Raw genomic sequence first — 19791 nt, 5'->3', positions numbered from 1 at the left:
TCCTGAATTAGTTTCAAGAATTTATTTTGCACTCCCAGTGAAGTGCAGAGTGTCCCTGCACATGGCAGGTGTTGGAATAAGATGAGTTTAAGGCCCCTTCCAACCCAAACCATTCAATGATGAGATACAAAAAAGCACTTTTCTGGATATTTCCCTGCATGGAGGAATGGTCCTTAACCCTGAATGCACCCAAAGCTTTTCAGGGCTTTGAGCCCTCCCCCAAAACCTGGAGCCCACAACAACAAAACCCTGCAGGTGATTTGTGTTTCTTGTAAATAAATGAATAATTTCCATGGCAGCCAGCAATGCAGTGGGGCAGGATTAGCTCAGGGTGGCCACATTAGAGCAGACCCAGCGAAATCTCACAGTATGAATAAAATAATAATAAAACTTCCTGAGTCTGACCTGAGAAGAAAGAGATTCTTGGAAGCTGCTGCTCCTGCCTTTCCCTCTGGAGGCTGGGCAGGAGTTTTTGGCACAGGAGGAGCTGCCAGGCCAGCTAGTCAGGAAGAACCACTGCAGGAATGCTCCAAGGTATGCTGCCGTGTTCCGGGGGTGATGATGATGTTCTCAGGCACAGGAGACTTGGTGCTGGCAGGGAGAAGTTTTCTGTAGAGGCAAATCAGGCAAAGAGCAAATGGAGAAGGTTCCAGAGCTGCTGGAGGCACCAGCCTGGGGACAGAGGAGGGATCAGAGGGGTGAGTTTGGCTCCTGAGGGACACATCCCCTGGGGACAGAGGGGTCTGAAGGGTCAGTTTGGTTTCTAACAGCTGATGGACACATCCTCTGGGGTCTGAGGGGTGAGTTTGGTCCCTGATGGACACACCAGTGCGGGGACAGAGGGTCTGAGGAGAAAGTTTGGAGTTTGGTTCCTGATGGACACATCCCCTGGGGACAGAGGGGTCTGAGGGGACAGTTTGGAGTTTGGTCCCTGGTGGACACATCCCCTAGGGATTGAGGGGTCTGAGGGCTCACTTTGGTTCCTGAGGGACACTCCAGCTTGGGGACAGAGGGGTCTGAGGGGTCAGTTTGGTCCCTGGTGGACACATCCCCTGGGGACAGAGAAGTCAGTTTGGTTCCTGGTGGACACATCAGTGTGGGGACAGAGGGGTCAGTTTGGTCCCTGAGGGACACATCAGTGTGGACACAGAGGGGTCAGTTTGGTTCCTGATGGACACAGAGGGGTCAGTTTGGTCCCTGGTGGACACAGAGGGATCAGTTTGGTCCATGAGGGACACATCAGTGTGGACACAGAGGGGTCAGTTTGGTCCCTGGTGGACACAGAGGGGTCAGTTTGGTTCCTGATGGACACAGAGGGGTCAGTTTGGTCCATGAGGGACACATCAGTGTGGACACAGAGGGGTCAGTTTGGTCCCTGGTGAACACATCCCCTGGGGTCTGAGGGCTCAGTTTGGCTCCTGGACTCTGGTGGGTTGTGGTGCTTTGTGGGGAGGCTGTCAGAGAGGAGGCTCTGAGGCAGGAAAACAGAGGGAAGGGATGTTGCAGTCCTGGAAGGGAAGAGTTTGTGAGCTGAGGATGCTTTTCTGCCTCAATTTGGTTTTATTTTAACTCAGAGCAGTGGAATAGAGCTGGGTAATTCCCAGCCCAAGAAAGCTCTGTTGCATTCAGTTAAAGAGTAAAGTCATGTTTTGGTGAATTAACCTGTTCACAAACATTCCAGGACAGTGCAGAGTGACAGTGGGAGCACAGTCATTTATTTCCTTTTTTTTCCAAGTGTTTGACAAATTTTTAACAATTTTTTTTACAAATTAAACGTTTCTGTTGTTAGCAGGTAGGATTTTGAGCACAGATTGATGTAGGGAACTTAACAGTAAAAGGTTTCTTCTGTCTTCTCTAAAGTAAAGGTTTAACAAATCTGACATCTGTAGCTGTGGGATTATTGTCAGCAATTGCTGCTCTCAGTTCAATGCAGCTAAACGAATTCACTGCAAAAAAATTGTTTATTTCTCATTTAAGAAATTACCATAATTTCTTTTTAAGCCATGTGGATAAGCTTTCTTTAACAAATGTTGCCTTTTTTCCCATCCTTTGAGAATTGTAGAATGGAGAAAAAATGATTGCTATTATTATTATTATTACAGTATTTTTAAAAGTCTCTTCTGTGGTATTTATTGACATTTGTACTAGAAGTGCAGTCAGGGTTTTTGAGCAGTAGCTGGTGCAGGAAATTAATTGGCAGTGATAATTCCAGATTTATTTTTCATCTTTGCATTTTATTTGTCTCAAAAGCTCAAATTTACCATCTTGTCTTGCTCATCAGATTGTAATAATAACAACTTCTACCCAGTATTTCTGGAGATGCTTCAGAGAGCAAAATATTCCTTATTAGAGGAGGTATGAGCTGCTTTTTAGCATCCAGATGCTCCCAGAATATTAAGGATTCAACAAGGATGCTTTAAGGCTGTGGATTGAGCAGAAATCACAAGGAGAGATGATGAAAATAGGTATAAAAGTGTTCCTGCAGAGCCTTCTGATCAGCAATTTTGTGCAGCTGGTATTAACTTTTTTAAAATTAACTTTTAATTTTTCCCTGAAATATTTTGTGTCCCCCTTGAACTAAACCTGAGCTTTTCTCAGGGGCTGATTCTCATCCTTCCATCCTAATACTGAGAAGAATGGCAAAAATACAACAAGAAAAACTTCACTTCTCAGATGTTATCACCTGCTAACAGGAGCTCAGGGATTTGCCAAGGAAGTCTGGGTTTACTGGTTTAATTTGAGAGAAAAATGCACTTTTAGGGAGCAGGCAGCTGTGGAGTGCCTTGGATTTCCTCAGATTCTCCTAAAGTGGGAAATTTTAGCTGAGGGAAGAGGAGGAGAAGGAAGGGGGAGAATATTGACAGCAAAATAAAAGATGAGGGTTTTTTGGTCAATCTTTGATGAATATTGAACAAACCCGGTTTTGGAAACCCTGGGTTTGACACCTCCATATTTTTCCTGTTGTAAGACAAAACCTCCCAACCTCAGATGCTGTGTGAGCTGTTTTACCAACCAGAAATCATCTCATTTTGGATATTTTTTAATAAAATCCCACCTCTTGGCTCTTCAGTTCCCCTTGCTGGGAGGGGAAGGAGGAGTGTGTGAGGCTAACATGCCTGAAATATTTGTGTGAGCTCAAGGGAATGTCAGGAGATTCACACCCTCTGAGCAGCAGCTCCAGGGCTGATACTTGATAAAAATATTTCAGGCCAGAGGGATTTCCTGTGGGCAATTCCTTTTTGGAATTGCTGGCATCAAGTTTTTGAGGTATTGTCACATTCCTGCATGTGGCTGGAACATGGAATTCAGGGATGTGGAAATTGGGGGGGAAAGCCTGGCAATGTTTGTTTTGTGTATAATGTTGGAATTTTTAATCTTGGTTAATGATGGAGCATTGCTTTGGTTTTTTGTTTGTTTGTTTGGGGTGTTGTTGTTGTTGTCTTTTTTTGTTTTTCCCATTCTTACATATTAAATAGAGGAGAGATGTCTCTCTGGTGTTATAGCGATATTTTAATAGTCTGGGCTTTGTTCCAGGCTCCTGAAATTAATTTGGGCAAATCCATTTCTGTCTCATTCTGTTCTCTGTAAAGTGAGGATGGTTAATGCTCCAAACTCTTATTAAAGACCTTAAAGATTTATATGTAAAATGTGGCACATTTAGGTTCTGCAAGTTTGGAGAGCCTGGAGAAACAGCAAATTAAAAGTTAACAGAGTATGTGAAGATAAATCATATTCACTGTCCCCCTGTTACCAAGTTCTATTTGATTTCTTTAAATTCAAGCCTTGAATTCCTGGTAACAGTGGAAGAAAATTCAGCACCATGCCAGGACTCACAGAAATGAGCATTATGGGTTGCACTCAGACCTGCTGCCAGGAGAAAACAAGTGCTAAATTAAACAATAATCAAATTATTCATCTGGTCCCTGCTGTCCTTGAGCTGGAATCTCCTGCTGAGCTGTGTGTGCGATTTGCCCTGTCCTGCTGCTGCAGGAATCAGCTCCTGCGGGTGGCAGAGCCTCTCAGGGGTAACATTTGCTGTCCTTGCCCTCAGGTTGAGCAGCTCCACGGAGCAGAGCACCTCGTCCCGCCTCATCCGCAAGCACAAGCGCCGGAGGAGGAAACAGAGGATGAGGCAGATTGACAGGGTAAGGCTGGCACCAGCAGCACCCAGGGAGCTGAACTGGGAGTTCTGAGTGGAGCTCTTGACTCCAGAAGGGATCCAGGACGGGTCTGTGCCTGTTGAATTCACTGGGAAGGTTCCCTGTGGCTCCAGGCTGGGCTTAATCTCCGCATTTGATGTTCTGCGCCTCCAGAGTGAAGCTTTCACCTGTCCCTTTCTCCTTTCACTGTGCAGTGATCCCATTTCTGGTCTTTTCCAAGATAAATCTCTGCAGGAGAAGCTCCATTATGGTGTGGGAAGGGGTGTGAGATACCCTGAGACCTGCTGGGAGGAGAAATCCAAGTTCACAGGAAATTCCAAATCTTTCTCTCTGTCCTTCCCTGTGCTAATCCTGGGCAGCAGGATGAGGGTGATCCCCACAGACAGACCCTGAAATATCTGTTTTATTCTCCCATAAATCTCAGTCTCCACACATGAAAGAGTGACCTCACACACATTTTATCACAGGATAGTGTTTCAGAAGGTCTTTGCTAAGCACCTTTGTATTTCATTTTGGAGGCAGGGCAGTTTCTCTCCTCTCCCCTCCTGCTGGATCATGTGCTGTTCACTCCTCCCTTTAGGGAGGAGCTGTGGGTGCAATAATTCACACTCTGCTGGGCTCTTTAGGATCCAAATGTTTGCCTGACAGTCACAGCCAGGAAGCAGAAATAATTCCAGGGGAAGTTCAGCTGAGAAACCTCAGTATAGGAAAGTGCACTGTGTGTTTTGTGATCAGACCTTTGGAGAAAGTGCAGACTCTGCTCAGATTTCTTTCCCTAAAGTCTCTAAATGAAGCATAATTTTGAGGAAACCTCAATAATTTCTGTCTGCCTTTCAGTTGGAATCCTCTTAACTCCTGATGAGTTAATCCTCAGCAGTTCTTACTCTGAGCCATTTAAAACCTTGAGACTTTTTCTGTTGTGTTTTGCAGTCGTCCTCGTTCAGCAGCATCACTGACTCCACCATGTCCCTAAACATCATCACTGTCACGCTCAACATGGGTAAGAGGACAAGCCACGTTTTTTATTATGAATTTTGAGTGGTAGAGATGTATTTGGTATTTCTCTGGATTCGTAATCCGGAACTGGGCCATTTTCACCAGCAGATCAGTGTTCCTTCCAGTGAAGGAGCTGGAACTGCAGCATGTGGAGTTAATGGTGAGGGATTGGGGTAGAAAGGCACTGGGGATTTGCATTTCTGCTGCTCCAGTGTTTCATGTGTCAGCCAGGCAGAAATGTGCAGGGCTGCCAGCAAATTCAGCACCTTTCAGCAGCACCAAACCCTTCCTGCCTCTCTGACATGTGGAACAAACATTGCCTAATGTGTTCAGTGCTAATTTCCAGGTGTGGACAAGTCTTTTCAGTGCTCTTCCTCTTGCTGTTGTTTTTTTTTTTTTTAAAGTAACACTGTCTTGGATGCAAAAATCCTGTCTTTAGCAGCCTTTCCCTGAAGGTGCCAGGCAAATATTCATCATTAGAGCAGCCTGAGGTCATTGCAAGTCAAACCTTGCCCTGCTGATGTGCTGAGATGTTTCAAAGCTGAAACAGCCTCGCTCTTTGCTATCATTCCAATCACTTTATCTGCTTTTTTTTCCCCTTTCCCCACCCTTTACTTTGTGTCCATCTAGAAAAGTACAACTTCCTGGGGATCAGCATTGTGGGGCAGAGCAATGACCGGGGTGATGGTGGCATCTACATCGGCTCCATCATGAAGGGAGGGGCGGTGGCAGCAGACGGGCGCATCGAGCCAGGGGACATGCTGCTGCAGGTGGGTCCCTGTCCCCAAATCCTGCTGCTCTGCCCTGCCATCTCACCAGCCCCACGAGCTGTAGTCAGCAGGGAACAGAATTTATTCATCCTCAGAGAAATGTGGCCCAAAGATGGCTGAAATTGGTGATTCTTTGTGAGACACTCTGAGAAACGACATCTCAAAGGAATGGAAGTGGTGACCGTTAAATGGTGGGATGGAAGTGGTGACCAGGCAGATAAATTGGGGGATTAATGAAGTAATTAAAACAACTTTTAACTTTCATGCTGCAAGGCTGACCTCTGCTCTCTTTTTCAGGTGAATGATGTCAATTTTGAGAACATGAGCAATGACGATGCCGTTCGGGTTCTGCGGGAAATCGTCTCCAAACCAGGGTGAGCACATCACAAAAAGCCTTCCTGTTTATCCTCCTTGTGCAGTTGTTGGAGCTGGGAAACCTCAGAGAAATCAACATTCTGATATCCATCAGCATGACTGATCTCAGCTGTGAACTTCTCAGTGTAAATGATGAATAGGTGAAGTTGGTTCTGGCAAAAAAACCAACATGAATTGAGGAGTTGCCTGCTTTCAGCAGAGCTGTTTGTTTATGTGATGAGAATTTTAATATCTCAGGAGCTGATCATCCAACAGATTTCACCACCAGTGCTCATCATCTGTGCAAAACCAGGAACCTCCTGATGTGCTTCATACTGAAAATATTAGAAAGTTTCTCAAAACTATTCATACGTAAAATATTATAAAGCTTCTCAAACCCATTCATACTTAAAGTATTATAAATCTTCTCAAAACCATTCTCAGAATGTACTTGACAACTGTTGAATAAAAATAAATTTGTTTCAAATAGTTCTTGTAGCATTTCCAGCTCTGTAGGAAATTCAACAATCATCCTTAACCTGTTTTCTTTCTTCCTAGACCTATCAGCCTAACAGTAGCCAAATGCTGGGACCCTACTCCCAGGAGTTATTTCACCATCCCCAGGGGTGAGTACACATTTAAACTCTTTGCTGTCTTCCTGGGAAGCTCCCAAGATCTGGAATATTTTTACCTATTTTGGCACCTAACAGATTCTACGCATTCAGTCCTTTAATTGTTTGCTTTTGTATTGGGAGCCTGGGGTTCCACTGCCCATTGAGTTTCTGGGAGTTTTTCTCTTGGTTCACATCTTTGGATCCATCTCCTAAACTTCTGGAAAGTGATCTTAACAATTCATGAAAAGTTTGGAAATAATTATGCCAAGTGTTAAAAATCCTCATTTTCTCACAGTGAATCTTTAGAGAGAACTGAGTATTTTGAAGATGTGAGGGAAGCAGCAGTAATAGACATTAAAAAAATGAAAATTATCTTATTTTCATTAGCAGTAGAAGATCTGTGCTCATGTGACAAACACAGCTGCCTCCTGCTGATGAGGGCTGTGCTGGTGGTGCTGGAATCAGTTTGTTCCCAGTCCACCGAAGATGACAGTGGCAGTGAAGATGGGGTGGAAAAATGCAACAAACCAGTGCAGACTGTGGGAGTCCTCTTGAAACCCTTAGGAAAACCAGAGAAACAACAAGAGAACAAGAGAAAACCTCTCAGATCTCTGAAAATCTTGGTGTTTGCTGCAAGTTTTGACCCTGTTTTCTGTCCCTTTGTTGTGGTACAATCTATGGGATCTCACTCATGTGAACCCCTCAGAAAACTAGAGAAACAACAAGAAAAAATGATAAAACCCCTCAGATCTTTCAAAATCTTGGTGTTTCCTGAAAATCTTGAGCCTGTTTCCTGTACCCTTGAGTGAGATGCCAACTATGGCACCTCACTCATATGAAACCCTCAGAAAACTAGTGTAACCGAAAGAAAACCCCTTAGATCTCTCAAAACTTTGGTGGCTCCTGCAAATCTTGAGCCTTTTTTCTGTACCCTTGTGGTCATGCCAACTATGGCACCTCACTCACACAAAACCCTCAGAAAACGAGGGAAACAACAAGGAAACCAGAGAAACTGCAAGAAAACATGATAAAACCCCTCAGGTCTTTCAAAACCTTGGTGTTTGCTGAAAGTTTTCACCCCATTTTCTAGGCCTTTGGATTGGTGCTGACTACGGCACCTCACTCACACAAACCCCTCAGAAAACCAAAGGAACAACAAGAAAACACGATAAAACCCCTCATATCTCTCAAAACCTCAGCGTTTCCTATAAATCTTGACCCCATTTTCTGTTCCTTTGTGGTGGTGCCAACTATGGTACCTCACTCATGCGAACCCCTCAGAAAGCCAAAGAAACAACAAGAAAACATAATAAAACCCCTCAGATCTTTCAAAATCTTGATGTTTGCTGCATTTCTGACCCTGTTTGCTGTCCCTTTGTGGTGGTACCATCTGTGGGGTCTCACTCATGTGGAACCTTCAGAAAACCAGAAAAACCACAAGAAAACACAGTAAAACCCCTCAGATCTCTCAAAATCTTGGTGTTTCCTGAAAATCTTGACCCTGTTTCCTGTCCCTTTTGCTCGCAGCTGAGCCGGTGCGGCCAATCGACCCCGCGGCGTGGATCTCTCATACCACGGCCATGACGGGAGCGTACCCCCGTTACGGTATGAGCCCCTCCATGAGCATCACCACATCTACCAGCTCCTCACTAACAAGCTCAATTCCCGAGTCGGAAAGTAAGTCACCCCCTGGCCAGCCCAGGGCAGGGGGCTGCTCGTGGCCACCAGGGCCCGGCCACGGGCACGGTGACAGCGGCAGCGCCAGCCAGGCCTTGAGTGGTTTCTCACACTTGGGGAAAGCAGGAGAACTTTTGGTGAAGGTTGGAGGTTGATGTGGAGGTGTTTGGTCAGGGTTTTGTCTCAAGGAAAAGTGGTTGCTGGTGGATTTTAGTGGTAGGTTCAGGTTTTTCCACTCAGGTGCACATTTGGTTGGTTTGTAATAAATTTCAACAATAATGTTCACGTTTCACTTGGGAAATCCTTCTCTGATATTCACATGGCCTTCTTTTATACTTTTGATAAGTTCAGGTTTTTCCACTCATGTAGATGGGAGACTCCCTTCTTGCATTTAGTTGGTTTTTAATAAATTTCAACAATAACGTCAATATTTCCCTTGGGAAATCCTTCCCTGATATTCACATCGCCTTCTTTTATATTTTTAAATCGTTTTTTTTTGTTCTTCTTTATATTCCTAGAATTTATTGAGCAAGCTAAAACTAAATTTAACATCGAACATAAAATTATGATTAGATTTCAACCTGTTTCCTGGTTTGGCAGTCTGAAACAGCCATATCCATGAAACCAAGAGGTTAGATTTTAAAGATAGGTTCAGGTTTATCCACTCAGGTGAATGGGAGAGCTGTCTTCTTGCATTTACTTGGTTTTTAATAAATTTCAACAATAATGTCAGTGCTTTCTTATGGGAAATCCTTCCCTGATATTCATATGGCCTTCTTTTATGCCCAAAATGGGAGCATTTCAGATGCATCTCAGAATTTGCCATATTTGTACAGCAGCCAGAACTTTAAAAATACCAATTTTCTGTTCATATGCAGATCTCAAGTGTCCAAGAAAATAGAATTTATTGCTCCCCAATATTAGTTTGTTAGTGTAGTTTTTTTCCCAAGACATGTTGCTTTTTGCCACTAACCAAACTAACTTAAAGCAAAAGCAAAGTTTTGGTGTTTATTTGAGGTTTGTAAGTATTGAAGCTGCATGCAGAGCTGGTCTGGGATGTTTTCATGCATATTGGCAGTGCATGTATGGAAAGAAACATTTTCAGTTTTCATTGTTTCATGTTTGCTATACCTTTTTTTGTCCAAAATTTTGGGTGGCTGGAAAAGGACAAAAGTGCTTTTGAAAGGTGGGTGATGTGGGGAACTGGGAGGGGAGGAGGGTTCTGGAATTCCTGCTGGAGAAGGGTATGGCCTACAAACAGAGATAAAAATGAATTTTCTAGGGCTGGAAAATGGGACAAGACAGAGAATTTGACAAATTCAACCTTGTTCTTATTTTATTGTAAAAAATGATGAGGAAAGTGTGAAAACTCTGGGGATCCAGTTCTGCCTGTAATGATGTGAACTGTGAATGGCTGGGGAGGCATTTGGGAGTTTTTTTAAAGTGTTCCACAAAAAAAATTGAGGGCAAAGCAATCCTGGGAGGAGTGGATTGTGAGGGGACCCTGGGAAGGGTTTTTGTAAGAAAATCCCTGATTTCTTCTGAGAAGGGAAGATTTCTTTTATAATTTAATTTTCCTCATGAATTTCCAGATCTTTAAATAAAAAACTGGACATGGATTGACCATGGTCACCCTTTCTGCATGGAGATGAGAGCTGCTCCTGACAGGGAATCCCAAAAGAGCAAACTCCAAAAACTTGTCCCCCAGAGTTCCTGGGAAATTGAAGTGGAAAATGAAGGATCACAAAAACCCTTGGGTTTCCTTTCCTGCCTGTCTGGATGCAGAGAGGATCCTGCAGCTGCTTTGGGAAGCCAGGATGTGGGGACTCAGAATTTCTGTCACTAAACTGATGGCTTTGAGCCCAAAATCTAAACTGGTGGCCTTGAGCCCAAAATTGCTGCAAATGCTGTAATTCACTCTGTGGATGAGGGTGCATTTGGGAATCTTTGTCTTTATTTTATTTTACTTACTTTACTTTATTTTACTTTTTAAAATTTTATTTTAATTTTTATTTTATTACTTTTATTTTTTATATGTATTTCATTTTCTTTTTAAAATTACATTTTAATATTTTTATTTTATTTTTATTTTATTTTTATTTTATTGTACTGTATTTTATTGTATTTATTTTTAAAATTGTATTTTAATTTTTTTATTACTTTTATTTATTTCATTTTTATTGTATTTATTTAATTTTCTTTTTTAAACTCTATTTTAATTTTTATTTTATTTTATATTGTTTTTATTTATTTCCTTTTAATTTATTTTAATTTTTCTTTTATTATTTTTATTTCAGTTTTTCATTTAATTGTATTTTATTGGTTTTATTTTATTTTTATTTTAATTTTTATTAATTTTCTATTTTATTGTATTGTATTTATTTTATTAAATTTTATTTTTCAATTTTATTTTATTTATTTTTTTGCATCTGTTGGTAAAACTGTATTTTTATTTCATCCAAACTTGTAGCTGAGAAGTTCCTTCAGGCTGAGTTCATTTCACAGCAGCCTGTGGTCTCTCTTCCTTTCAGAATTAGAAGACTCTCCCTTAACTGTGAAGAGTGACATGGCTACTATTGTCAAGGTCATGCAGCTGCCAGACTCAGGCCTTGAAATTCGGGACAGGATGTGGTTAAAAATCACCATCTCCAATGCAGTGATAGGTAAGTAGACCCCAGAAATGCTGAGAGGGAAAAAACCCATTGATTTAATTAAAAAACTACCTTTTAATGAGCTTTTTTTTCATGTCTTTGACCTCTTATATTCCGTTTATGGGCAGGAAATAACTCGTGTCCATGCAGGTGTTCAAATGGCACAGTTTGGCTCAGGTTACCCCATTTAAGGCTCTGGCACAATTTGGCTCAGATAATCCCACTTTAGATGTTCAGCTGGCCCAGTTTGGCTCAGATAATCTGATTTTAGGTTCAGCTGGCACAGTTTGGTTCAGATGATTTCACTGTAGGTGTTCAGCTGGCACAGTTTGGCTCAGATAATTCCAATTTTAGGTGTTCAACTGGCACAATTTGGCTGAGGTTATCCCACTGTAGAAGTCCAGCTGGCTCGGATAATTTCATTTTAGGTTCACCTGGCACAATGTAGCTGAGATGACCCTGTGTCTCCCCTTACTGTCCCCATTTCAGGAGCAGACGTGGTGGACTGGCTTTACACACATGTAGAGGGCTTCAAGGACCGCCGGGAGGCACGGAAATACGCCAGCTCCATGCTGAAACACGGCTACCTCAGGCACACTGTGAACAAAATCACCTTCTCAGAGCAGTGCTACTATGTCTTCGGAGACCTCTGTGGCAGTAAGTCCCCAGCTGGGAAGGACAGAGCTGGCCCCATGTCATTTCTGTGCCTTGAGGGTGTCCATTGTCCCCTTGTGTGTCCTCACAAAGAGGGATTTCCATGAGGGTGGCAGAGCTCTGGAGCTGTTCAGTGTAGCCGTGATATTTTCTGAAAAATTCTTTTATTAGGATTTTTTTCTCCTGAGAAGCTGTGAGGCCTCAGGAACACACCGTGTCCTCACCCTTCCCTTCCCTCTCCCTGCTGTGTGAGAAGGCTGATTCCAAGGCATTGCTAAGCTTCAAAAACCCCCATAAATAAATTCACAGTGATCATTTTACCTGCTGAGTAAGAATTTTTCCCCTTTTTTCTTTCCCAGATCTGGCTGCACTGAACCTCAACAACGGTTCCAGTGGCGCCTCTGACCAGGACACCCTGGCTCCTCTCCCACACCCTGCTGCTCCCTGGCCCTTGGGCCAAGGATATCCCTACCAGTACCCTCTGCCCCCTCCTTGTTTCCCCCCAGCCTACCAAGATCCTGGTTTTAGCTATGGCAGTGGCAGTGCAGGCAGCCAGCAAAGTGAAGGTAAGCTGGGCTAAAAGGGTTTTATCCCACAGCTCTCATTGTTCCCCACCATCTGCTTGAGGTCCTCAGTGCTCTCCATGCTTGTCTTGTGGTTTTTTTGCTCCCTGCATGGATTTTGTGCAATGAATTAAAGGTGTTTGTGGCTCTGGAGGAGGGGGTTTGGCTTTCAGCTCTCTGTGGGAAGTGCCAGGTTTAACCCAGGCAGGGATTGCCAGCAGTGGGGTTGGTGTTGCTGGAATTGAGGCAATTTCTGTGTTGCTGGGACAGGGGTTAGAACCAAGGTGCTCTTGGCTTGCAGGTCAGTGCTCAGCACAAAAGGAAAATCACGTTTTTTGTAAGTGGGAGGTGGCCAGCCATGGCTTTCCAGGGCTGAAACACTGCTCCTAGGGAGGAGAGTCTCTGCTGGCATGTGTGACAGGGACAGGAAGAGAATTCTGCATGGATTAAAGACCTGCCCTCCTCCTTTTCTGCCCTAAATTCATTTTAACCTTAGTAAATTAAATCACGTCTTTTTCCTGCTGTAGAGATGCTATTTTTTAATTTTTATTTCATTTTAAACCATTCCCAGAGTGAGTTTTGCTTTTGGAAATGCTGCCAGTAAAGAAGGGGTGAGGATTCCTTGTGTTTTTTCAGTGAACATCCAATAAATTGGATGTCACTTATGCCTATTCACCACAGCCAGTCAGATTTTACAAAATGGCACAAAAGGGTTTCATAACAGGGGATTTTAGACCAGCTGCATGTCACCTTATACCAAAATAAGAAATATCCATGAGGAATCTCCCAGAGGCTTTAGAACTAGAAACTGCCCTGGACAGAAAGTGGGGGTGGTTTTTTGGCAGCTGCTTCTGTGAGCAGTAGGAATTCTCTCCCTGGTGCTGGATTAGGAAAGGAAAGGTGGCACTCCCAAAAAGTGCCAGGGTGTTCAGCTCTGAAAGGTTTCCACGCTTTTCCTGGTGGAAACCAATTTCTGTGCTGTTTTCTTGCTTTGTAACTGTTATTCCCTTGTTTTGTCCTGAGCAAGCATTAGACTGAAGGATTCCTAGAGGAATGGCTGACTCTAGGGGATTGGTAAGCCTCAAATCCCTCCATGATGAATTCACAGCATGATCATTTTTAGATTCTCATGACCCCAAATGTTTAGCTGTATTTTGGTTTGGTTTTTTCCTAATTTGAAATTCTATTTTTATTTTGAATTGTCTTGGACGCTCGACCTGTCTCAGTGCACAGTGGTGTAACATTGGCATATCAACCTGTGGGACTGTGCTGCAGCAGCTCAGAGGGGAGAGAATCAGCTGGGAAAACCCCATCCCCAGGCTCTTTAGAAAGTAAATAATCCAAATTTATTATGGTGTCACCTCTCTGGACTGGATTTCTCTGCCAGTGTCCTTGCACTGCCCATTAATTGGTGGCCTTTAATCTTTAAATAAAAATCCTGGTGGCCAGGTGGCTCAGGCAGGGGTTGGGAACGCTGGAGCACAAGGCTGCACTGCTCACTCTTAAAATAGTGCTAAATTTGGGGTTTTGTGCCCTCTCTCATTTATCTGCACTATTAAATCATAACAATCAGCAAATACCACTGCAGAGACCCAGGCTTGGAATATTCACTTAAAATCCAATGGTTTTGTGGTCTGTTTTCCATCTCTCTGGCACTCTGCAGAAAATGCAGCCTTTCCCCCCAAAATCCAGTGTGGTTTCCCATTTCTCCAATCAGCTGGAGCAGCAGAAAGTGATGGGCAGAAAGTGATCAGTAATTCAAGAAGGAGCAGCCCAAAATAATTCTCTTTTTCCCATTTCTGTGACTTATTTAAACTCAAAAGCTGGTCCCTTGTTCTGCTGACTGGGGATCCTTTTTGGGAAGTCCATCCCGCACTAACGTGCAGGAATTCAGTGGGATATTCCTTAGATTGATTAGCTGGATTTTTAAAAAAATAATTAGCTTGGGACTGTCTCCTAATCTGTCTGTCATGGGAACAGAGCAAGACCTTCAGCTTCCATAAAAAAACAATTTTGGAAGTTTAGTAAAGCTTGTTTTTAGTAACAACTCAGCTGATACTTGTTGGCAATCCTTTGGTTTTCCAAGGTGATTTAGTGGCCTCTCTTAGGAACAATATCCTGGTGTTACTGATTTGGGGTAGAGCAGCTCAGGAACTGTTTCCTAGGGAATTCTCCAAGCAGGAGATTCTCCAATTCTCCAGCACAAGGCTTTAGTGAGGAATTTTAAAAGGACCTCCCCAGTGAAGCCAACAAAACTTCATGGATTTAAGGGTGACAGAGAAGGCAAAGGGGTTTCTTTCAGAAAAGGTAATTTTAAAATTAATTTTAAAAGGACCTCCCCACTGAAGTCAAAAGCCTTGGGGATTGAAGGGTGACTGAGAGGGCAAAAGGGTTTCTTTCGGAAAAGGTAATTTTAAAAGGACTTCCCCACTGAAGCCAACAAAACCTCAAGGGTTGAAGGGTAACAGAGTAGGCAAAGGGATTTCTTTCAAAAAAGGTAGTTTTAAAAAGAATTTTAAAAGGATGGAGCGATTTAAAGCCTGAGTGATTGAAAGGTGACAGAGTAGGCAGAGGGGTTTCTTTTGGAAATGGTACAAAATAAAGCAGAGGCAATTAGAATTAAACCTCATTTGCTTGAGTCAGACCCCAAATTCCTGCTTTTTTCTGCTCCCTCCCTCTCCTGGACTGGATTTGAGCTGGAATTCAGCTGCTGCTTTCCCTGTGCAAGCTCGCAGCTGTGTCCGTGTGTCCCCATGCATGGCACTACCCCATTGCTGAGCCACCACCAGCACGTGGGCCTCACAGCAGAGCTCAGCTCATCCTGGCTCTTTTTCTCTCCTGTTTTTGGGCTGTTAGGGAGCAAAAGCAGCGGCTCCAACCGGAGCACCAGCGAGACCAGCAGGAGAGCAGCGGGCAGGGAGAAGGAGCGCAGCAAGTCCGGGGGCAGCGGCAGCGAGTCGGAGCCGGGCGCGCGCCGCGAGCGCCCGCTCAGCCAGCTCAGCCAGCGCTCTGCCAGCGACAGGAGCCACCACTCCTATGGTCCCCCAGGGCTGCCCCCCCTGTACAGCCTGCCCAAGCTGGGCTCCAAGGGGCTGGGCAGCAGCGGGCCCCCCGGAGCACCCCCGGTGCGTGAGCTGAGCGCCGTGCCGCCCGAGCTCACCGCCAGCCGCCAGTCCTTCCAGAAGGCCATGGGCAACCCCTGCGAGTTCTTCGTGGACATCATGTGAGAGGAAGTGCCTTCAAAAGACTCTGCATTTTGGGTTTTTTTTTTTTGGGGGGGGGGTGGTTCTGGGATGCTCGGTTGGAAGAGGCTTGGCTGTCTTGCATGTCACACCTTCCTGTTCGCGAGTGTGTCGCAGAAAAGAAAAAAAATCGACAAAACTGAACAAAAAAAAGAAAAAAATACAAACACCCCCTCAAGCTACAAAAAATGAGCAACAAAATCTCCTGGGATTGTTAAATCGTCTGCATCTTTTTGTTCTGTTTGTTTTTTCTCCCCTGCCCATCTCATTTTGGATTGTGAATGGCCTGGTGTATGTTCACATCTTAATGAGCTTTGGTCATTGTGGCACCTACTTCAGTGGAATTAGTGTCTCTTTCTGGGCTGATTGGAGGACTGCTATTTCACATAACTTCTAAATTCCTGACAATGCATAGGAGCACTTTGATTTTTATTTTTTTTACCCTGCTTTTTCTCTTGCAAGGACAAAACAAAAAAGGACTGCTGGCTGGTATCTGGGATACTGCCTTGGAATGCTGGTTCTTGGATGCATCCATAGCTCTAAGCAGACATGGCACCCACAAGTGCTTGGAAAGGAGCAGGATCCAACCAATTTCTAGAGGAAAACAAACTTGTGGCTACTTTCTGCTGACTAGGCAGTAAAAATCAATCTTTCTTGGATTCTTTGAGGGTTTTTTTTAAAAGATATTCTATCAAGGGAGTGCTGGAGTCTTGCTACTGTATGCGTTCTTTGTGCAGAACTTAAAAAGTTATTTCCTTCAGTTATTTCCTTATTTCCCAAGAGGGATTTTCCTGCTCCACTGGGTCCCTGGGCATTTCAGTCACATCCCTGCTGCCAGGTGTGGCTGTTCCCTCCGGATGTGCACGTGCTTGCAGATTGGAAGAGTTACTCCCACAGAAATAGGAACATTGCTGCGGTTCTGTCAGCTTTGCCCTTTTGAAGGGGCTGTTTATCCCATTCCAGCAGGGAAATCCTGGCTCCCACTGGGACATGGGACATCTTCTTTGTGATCCCTCCTTCCTTTCTGAGCACAAGCTTTCTCTTTTTTGTTAAAACAGAGATCTGGAGATGTCTGATCCCCCTGGCAACATTTCTAAGCACAGTGGGCAGAGAGGTGTGAGGGTATCTGAGAACAGATCAGAAATGGTACAAAAATAAATCCTTACCCTGAAACTGAGTGAGACCTACCCTGGGGCTCCCCAAAAAGAAATCCTTCACCCTTGACAGCAAGTTAGGCCCATCTTGGAGCTCCCAAAAATAAATCCTTACCCCTGACAGCAAGTTAGACTAACCCTGGAGCTCCTCAAAAATAAATCTGTACCCCTGATCCTGAGTTAAACTCACTCTGCAGCTCCCCACAAAGAAATCCTTTTCAAATTCTCAAAAAGAACCCCCTGACTCCTCCTCCTGCTGAGGAGCTCTGCTGTTGAATATCCCCAAGATTTATTTTCTGGCTATTTCTGCTCTGAGGCTGTAGAAATTAAATTCAGGCAGCTTCAGGGATGTTTAAAAAGCTCTTTTGAGGCATGGTGAGCACAGCCATGCTGTCATATGGCTCATTTAATGCAGCCACTCTGGCATTTGACCATGAGGCCATTCCTCAGTTAAATTCTCTTTTGTGAGATTCTGCTGCTGGCAGGATTTAGGGCAGGTGCTTTAAAATCAGTTTTTAATGTAAATAAGCATTTTCTCCACTGGTAAGAAGCTGCTTTTTGGTCTGTTCTGTGCTTTTTGGGTAAATATCCAAGGTGGATGTGAGGAGAGAACATCTTAAAACAATCTTTATCTCTTTGTACACACAGTTCATTTGTGAAAATGAAAACCTGACCCTTCAAAATGTTCAAAATTTTCACCCTGAAAACTGACTCTTCAAAATGTCCTTTTAATTCTGATTTTTCACTTATTTCCTTTTCCCACCTCCCTTTGTCAGAGACTCCAGATGTTTGTGGGAATGGGAGACTCAATTTCCCTTTCCACAGGGAGCCAGGAATTCGAGAAACTCTCACTCAGCCCATTTCTGGGCTTCTAAATTAATTTCCTTTGCAAAAACCTCCCCAAAAAAGGCTTCTGAAAGCAGAGCTTTCATCACCACCCATGGGTGGCTCCTCCAAAAGAGGCCCTGCCTAAAGCTTGACTGTACAACAGGACTTTTCTGTCCCTTCCCTCCTCCTCCCACATGCAAACCTGACTTGGTAAACTATTCTGAAAGATTGACACTTAAATCAGGGTAAAAGAGTGATGGAATTCTGCTCTGTCTCCAGGAGACACTGCTGAGCAGACTGTGACTTTACTGACAATCACTAGTGGTTCTACTTCTAAATTAATTGTGCTTTTTTTTCTGGCATTTTATAAGTTATTATTTCTCTGGCCCTGTTTTAAGGCAAAACTCAAAGGGCTGGAGGGAAAAAAAAATCTCCTTTTAATATTTCCAAAAAAAGAGATTAAAGCTGGGGGCTGAGCTTTTCAGCCATATTTAATTGACATATTTAATTTCCAAGAGTTGCAGTTTCCACACCTGCTGGGGGTTGGCTTTTGTCTCGTGGTTTTGCTGTTGGCAGAAACTGTTCTGTGTCTTGCTGGTCTTTGCTGCTATGTTGAAAAAATGGCTTTTTTAAAAATGTGTGTGCTTGTGGGTCACCCTGGGACGAGGCTGGGAGTCCCCAGCAGATGTGGGAATTTTTTTTTTGCTGAGGAAATTCAGGCTGGAGGAGGTGGATCCTCTTGAACAGTGCAATACTGAACAGTGACACAAAAATCTGCATCTTTTTTTTCCCCCGCCCCATCCTGGGCTGAAAGTCAGGTCTGAATCTTTGCCAGATCTGTTTCCTCAAGGGAACAAAAATGAGATTTCCCAAATCCCATCCTTTGTGTCTTTCCTATCCTGCTGCATTCCCTGCAGGATCCTGTGCCAGCCATGCCAGGGGAGCTGCCCACAGTGGGAATTGTGCCAGGGAAAAGAAAATTTGGAGGCTGGAGTGCTGCAGAGCCAAAATTTCTTACCCACCAGGGCCTGCAAGTGAATTTTGGTGAATTTTGATGGATTTGGGCTCCAGCATTTCTTACCCACCAGGGCCTGACGGTGAATTTTGCTGAATTTTGGTGGATTTTGGCTCCAGGGAGAGCTTTGCTGTGCAGGGCAGGGGAGCACCCTCAGAGCAGGAGCCCGAAAGAATTGGATTAAAGCAATTCTTCAATTATTTTTTCAAATAATGTATTTTTATTCTGCAGCTGAGCTCAGTGCTCACCCCTCCCTGCAGCAGGGATATTTGGGGACTCCTGGAAAAGGGGCAGGAAAAACTTTGGGGTGTTTTCTCCCCGCCAAGAGGCAGCATCTGCACAGGAGGTGTCCCCACCCAGTATTTAAGCCTTGAAGAGTAAATTTTTTTGGCAAATAGTCTTAAAAGCATGCTGGTATCTTTTGCCTCCTGTTAATGAATCTGCTTTTCCAAGGAATCAGTGCCCTGGAAACTTTATCCAAAGGTTTTATTGGATGGCAAGCAATGATGCACAGATATTGAATTTTGCTACGATTCTTGTTTTCTCTCTGATTTTTGGTCTCTCCCCTCCTGAGACTTGACAGCTCATGGGTTGATGTAATTGTTTTTGTTTTTGTTTTTATTTTAATTTTTTGTTTTTGTTTTGCATTTAACTGGATTGTAATAAGATTGACTGAAAATTATTAATTCTAATCAGTGATTAGAAATACATGTAAAAAATTTTATGTACAGTAGAGGAACAAAGTTACATGATTTTAAATAATGAAAACCCAGACTATCACCTATCCTAGAACTGGTTCTACTCCAAGAGTGACCTCTTATTAGCATGGACTGCACTGTTCCTGTTAAATGTCTGTTGCATAATTGAATTCTTTTTTGTAGATATTGTATTAAAACCCAAGTGTCTGTATAGTTAATATATAGCTGCTTATGTGTAAATGCTATTTTAAACACTAAAAAGCTTTTAATTTTATGTGACATCCACAGTGTATGTGGTCAGTTCTTTGCAGCATTTCATTGTGATTTATTTCCTAAATGTTACCAATTTTTGGACTCTCCAGCAGAATCAAGAATCACTGGGACACCCTTTGTAAATTCTGCTGAGCCTTGGGTT

General features: G+C 43.5%; 1 protein-coding gene across 3 annotated transcripts in view; it reads left to right on the top strand.

Moving 5' to 3' along the window:
* DVL1 (dishevelled segment polarity protein 1) overlaps nucleotides 1-19676 on the top strand; it is a 48628-nt gene extending 28952 nt beyond the window's left edge. Inside the window, exons 6-16 of one of the 3 annotated variants that reach the window (XM_058039211.1) lie at nucleotides 4052-4145; nucleotides 5091-5160; nucleotides 5787-5926; nucleotides 6224-6300; nucleotides 6839-6906; nucleotides 8422-8571; nucleotides 11103-11234; nucleotides 11712-11879; nucleotides 12236-12442; nucleotides 13467-13513; nucleotides 15296-15382. In XM_058039211.1, the coding sequence (XP_057895194.1) occupies nucleotides 4052-4145; nucleotides 5091-5160; nucleotides 5787-5926; nucleotides 6224-6300; nucleotides 6839-6906; nucleotides 8422-8571; nucleotides 11103-11234; nucleotides 11712-11879; nucleotides 12236-12442; nucleotides 13467-13477 (1117 nt within the window). In that variant the 3' untranslated portion in view covers nucleotides 13478-13513; nucleotides 15296-15382. Of the gene's footprint in view, nucleotides 1-4051; nucleotides 4146-5090; nucleotides 5161-5786; nucleotides 5927-6223; nucleotides 6301-6838; nucleotides 6907-8421; nucleotides 8572-11102; nucleotides 11235-11711; nucleotides 11880-12235; nucleotides 12443-13466; nucleotides 13514-15295 lie in introns of all 3 variants that reach the window. The other 2 variants (XM_058039209.1, XM_058039208.1) reach the window with 2 other exon arrangements.
* The last annotated feature ends 115 nt before the right edge of the window (nucleotides 19677-19791 follow it).

This window comes from Melospiza georgiana, chromosome 22 (genome assembly GCF_028018845.1).
Source record: "Melospiza georgiana isolate bMelGeo1 chromosome 22, bMelGeo1.pri, whole genome shotgun sequence".
In the NCBI taxonomy this organism is placed as follows: Eukaryota; Metazoa; Chordata; class Aves; order Passeriformes; family Passerellidae; genus Melospiza; species Melospiza georgiana.
This window is presented reverse-complemented; position numbering and strand designations above follow the sequence as displayed.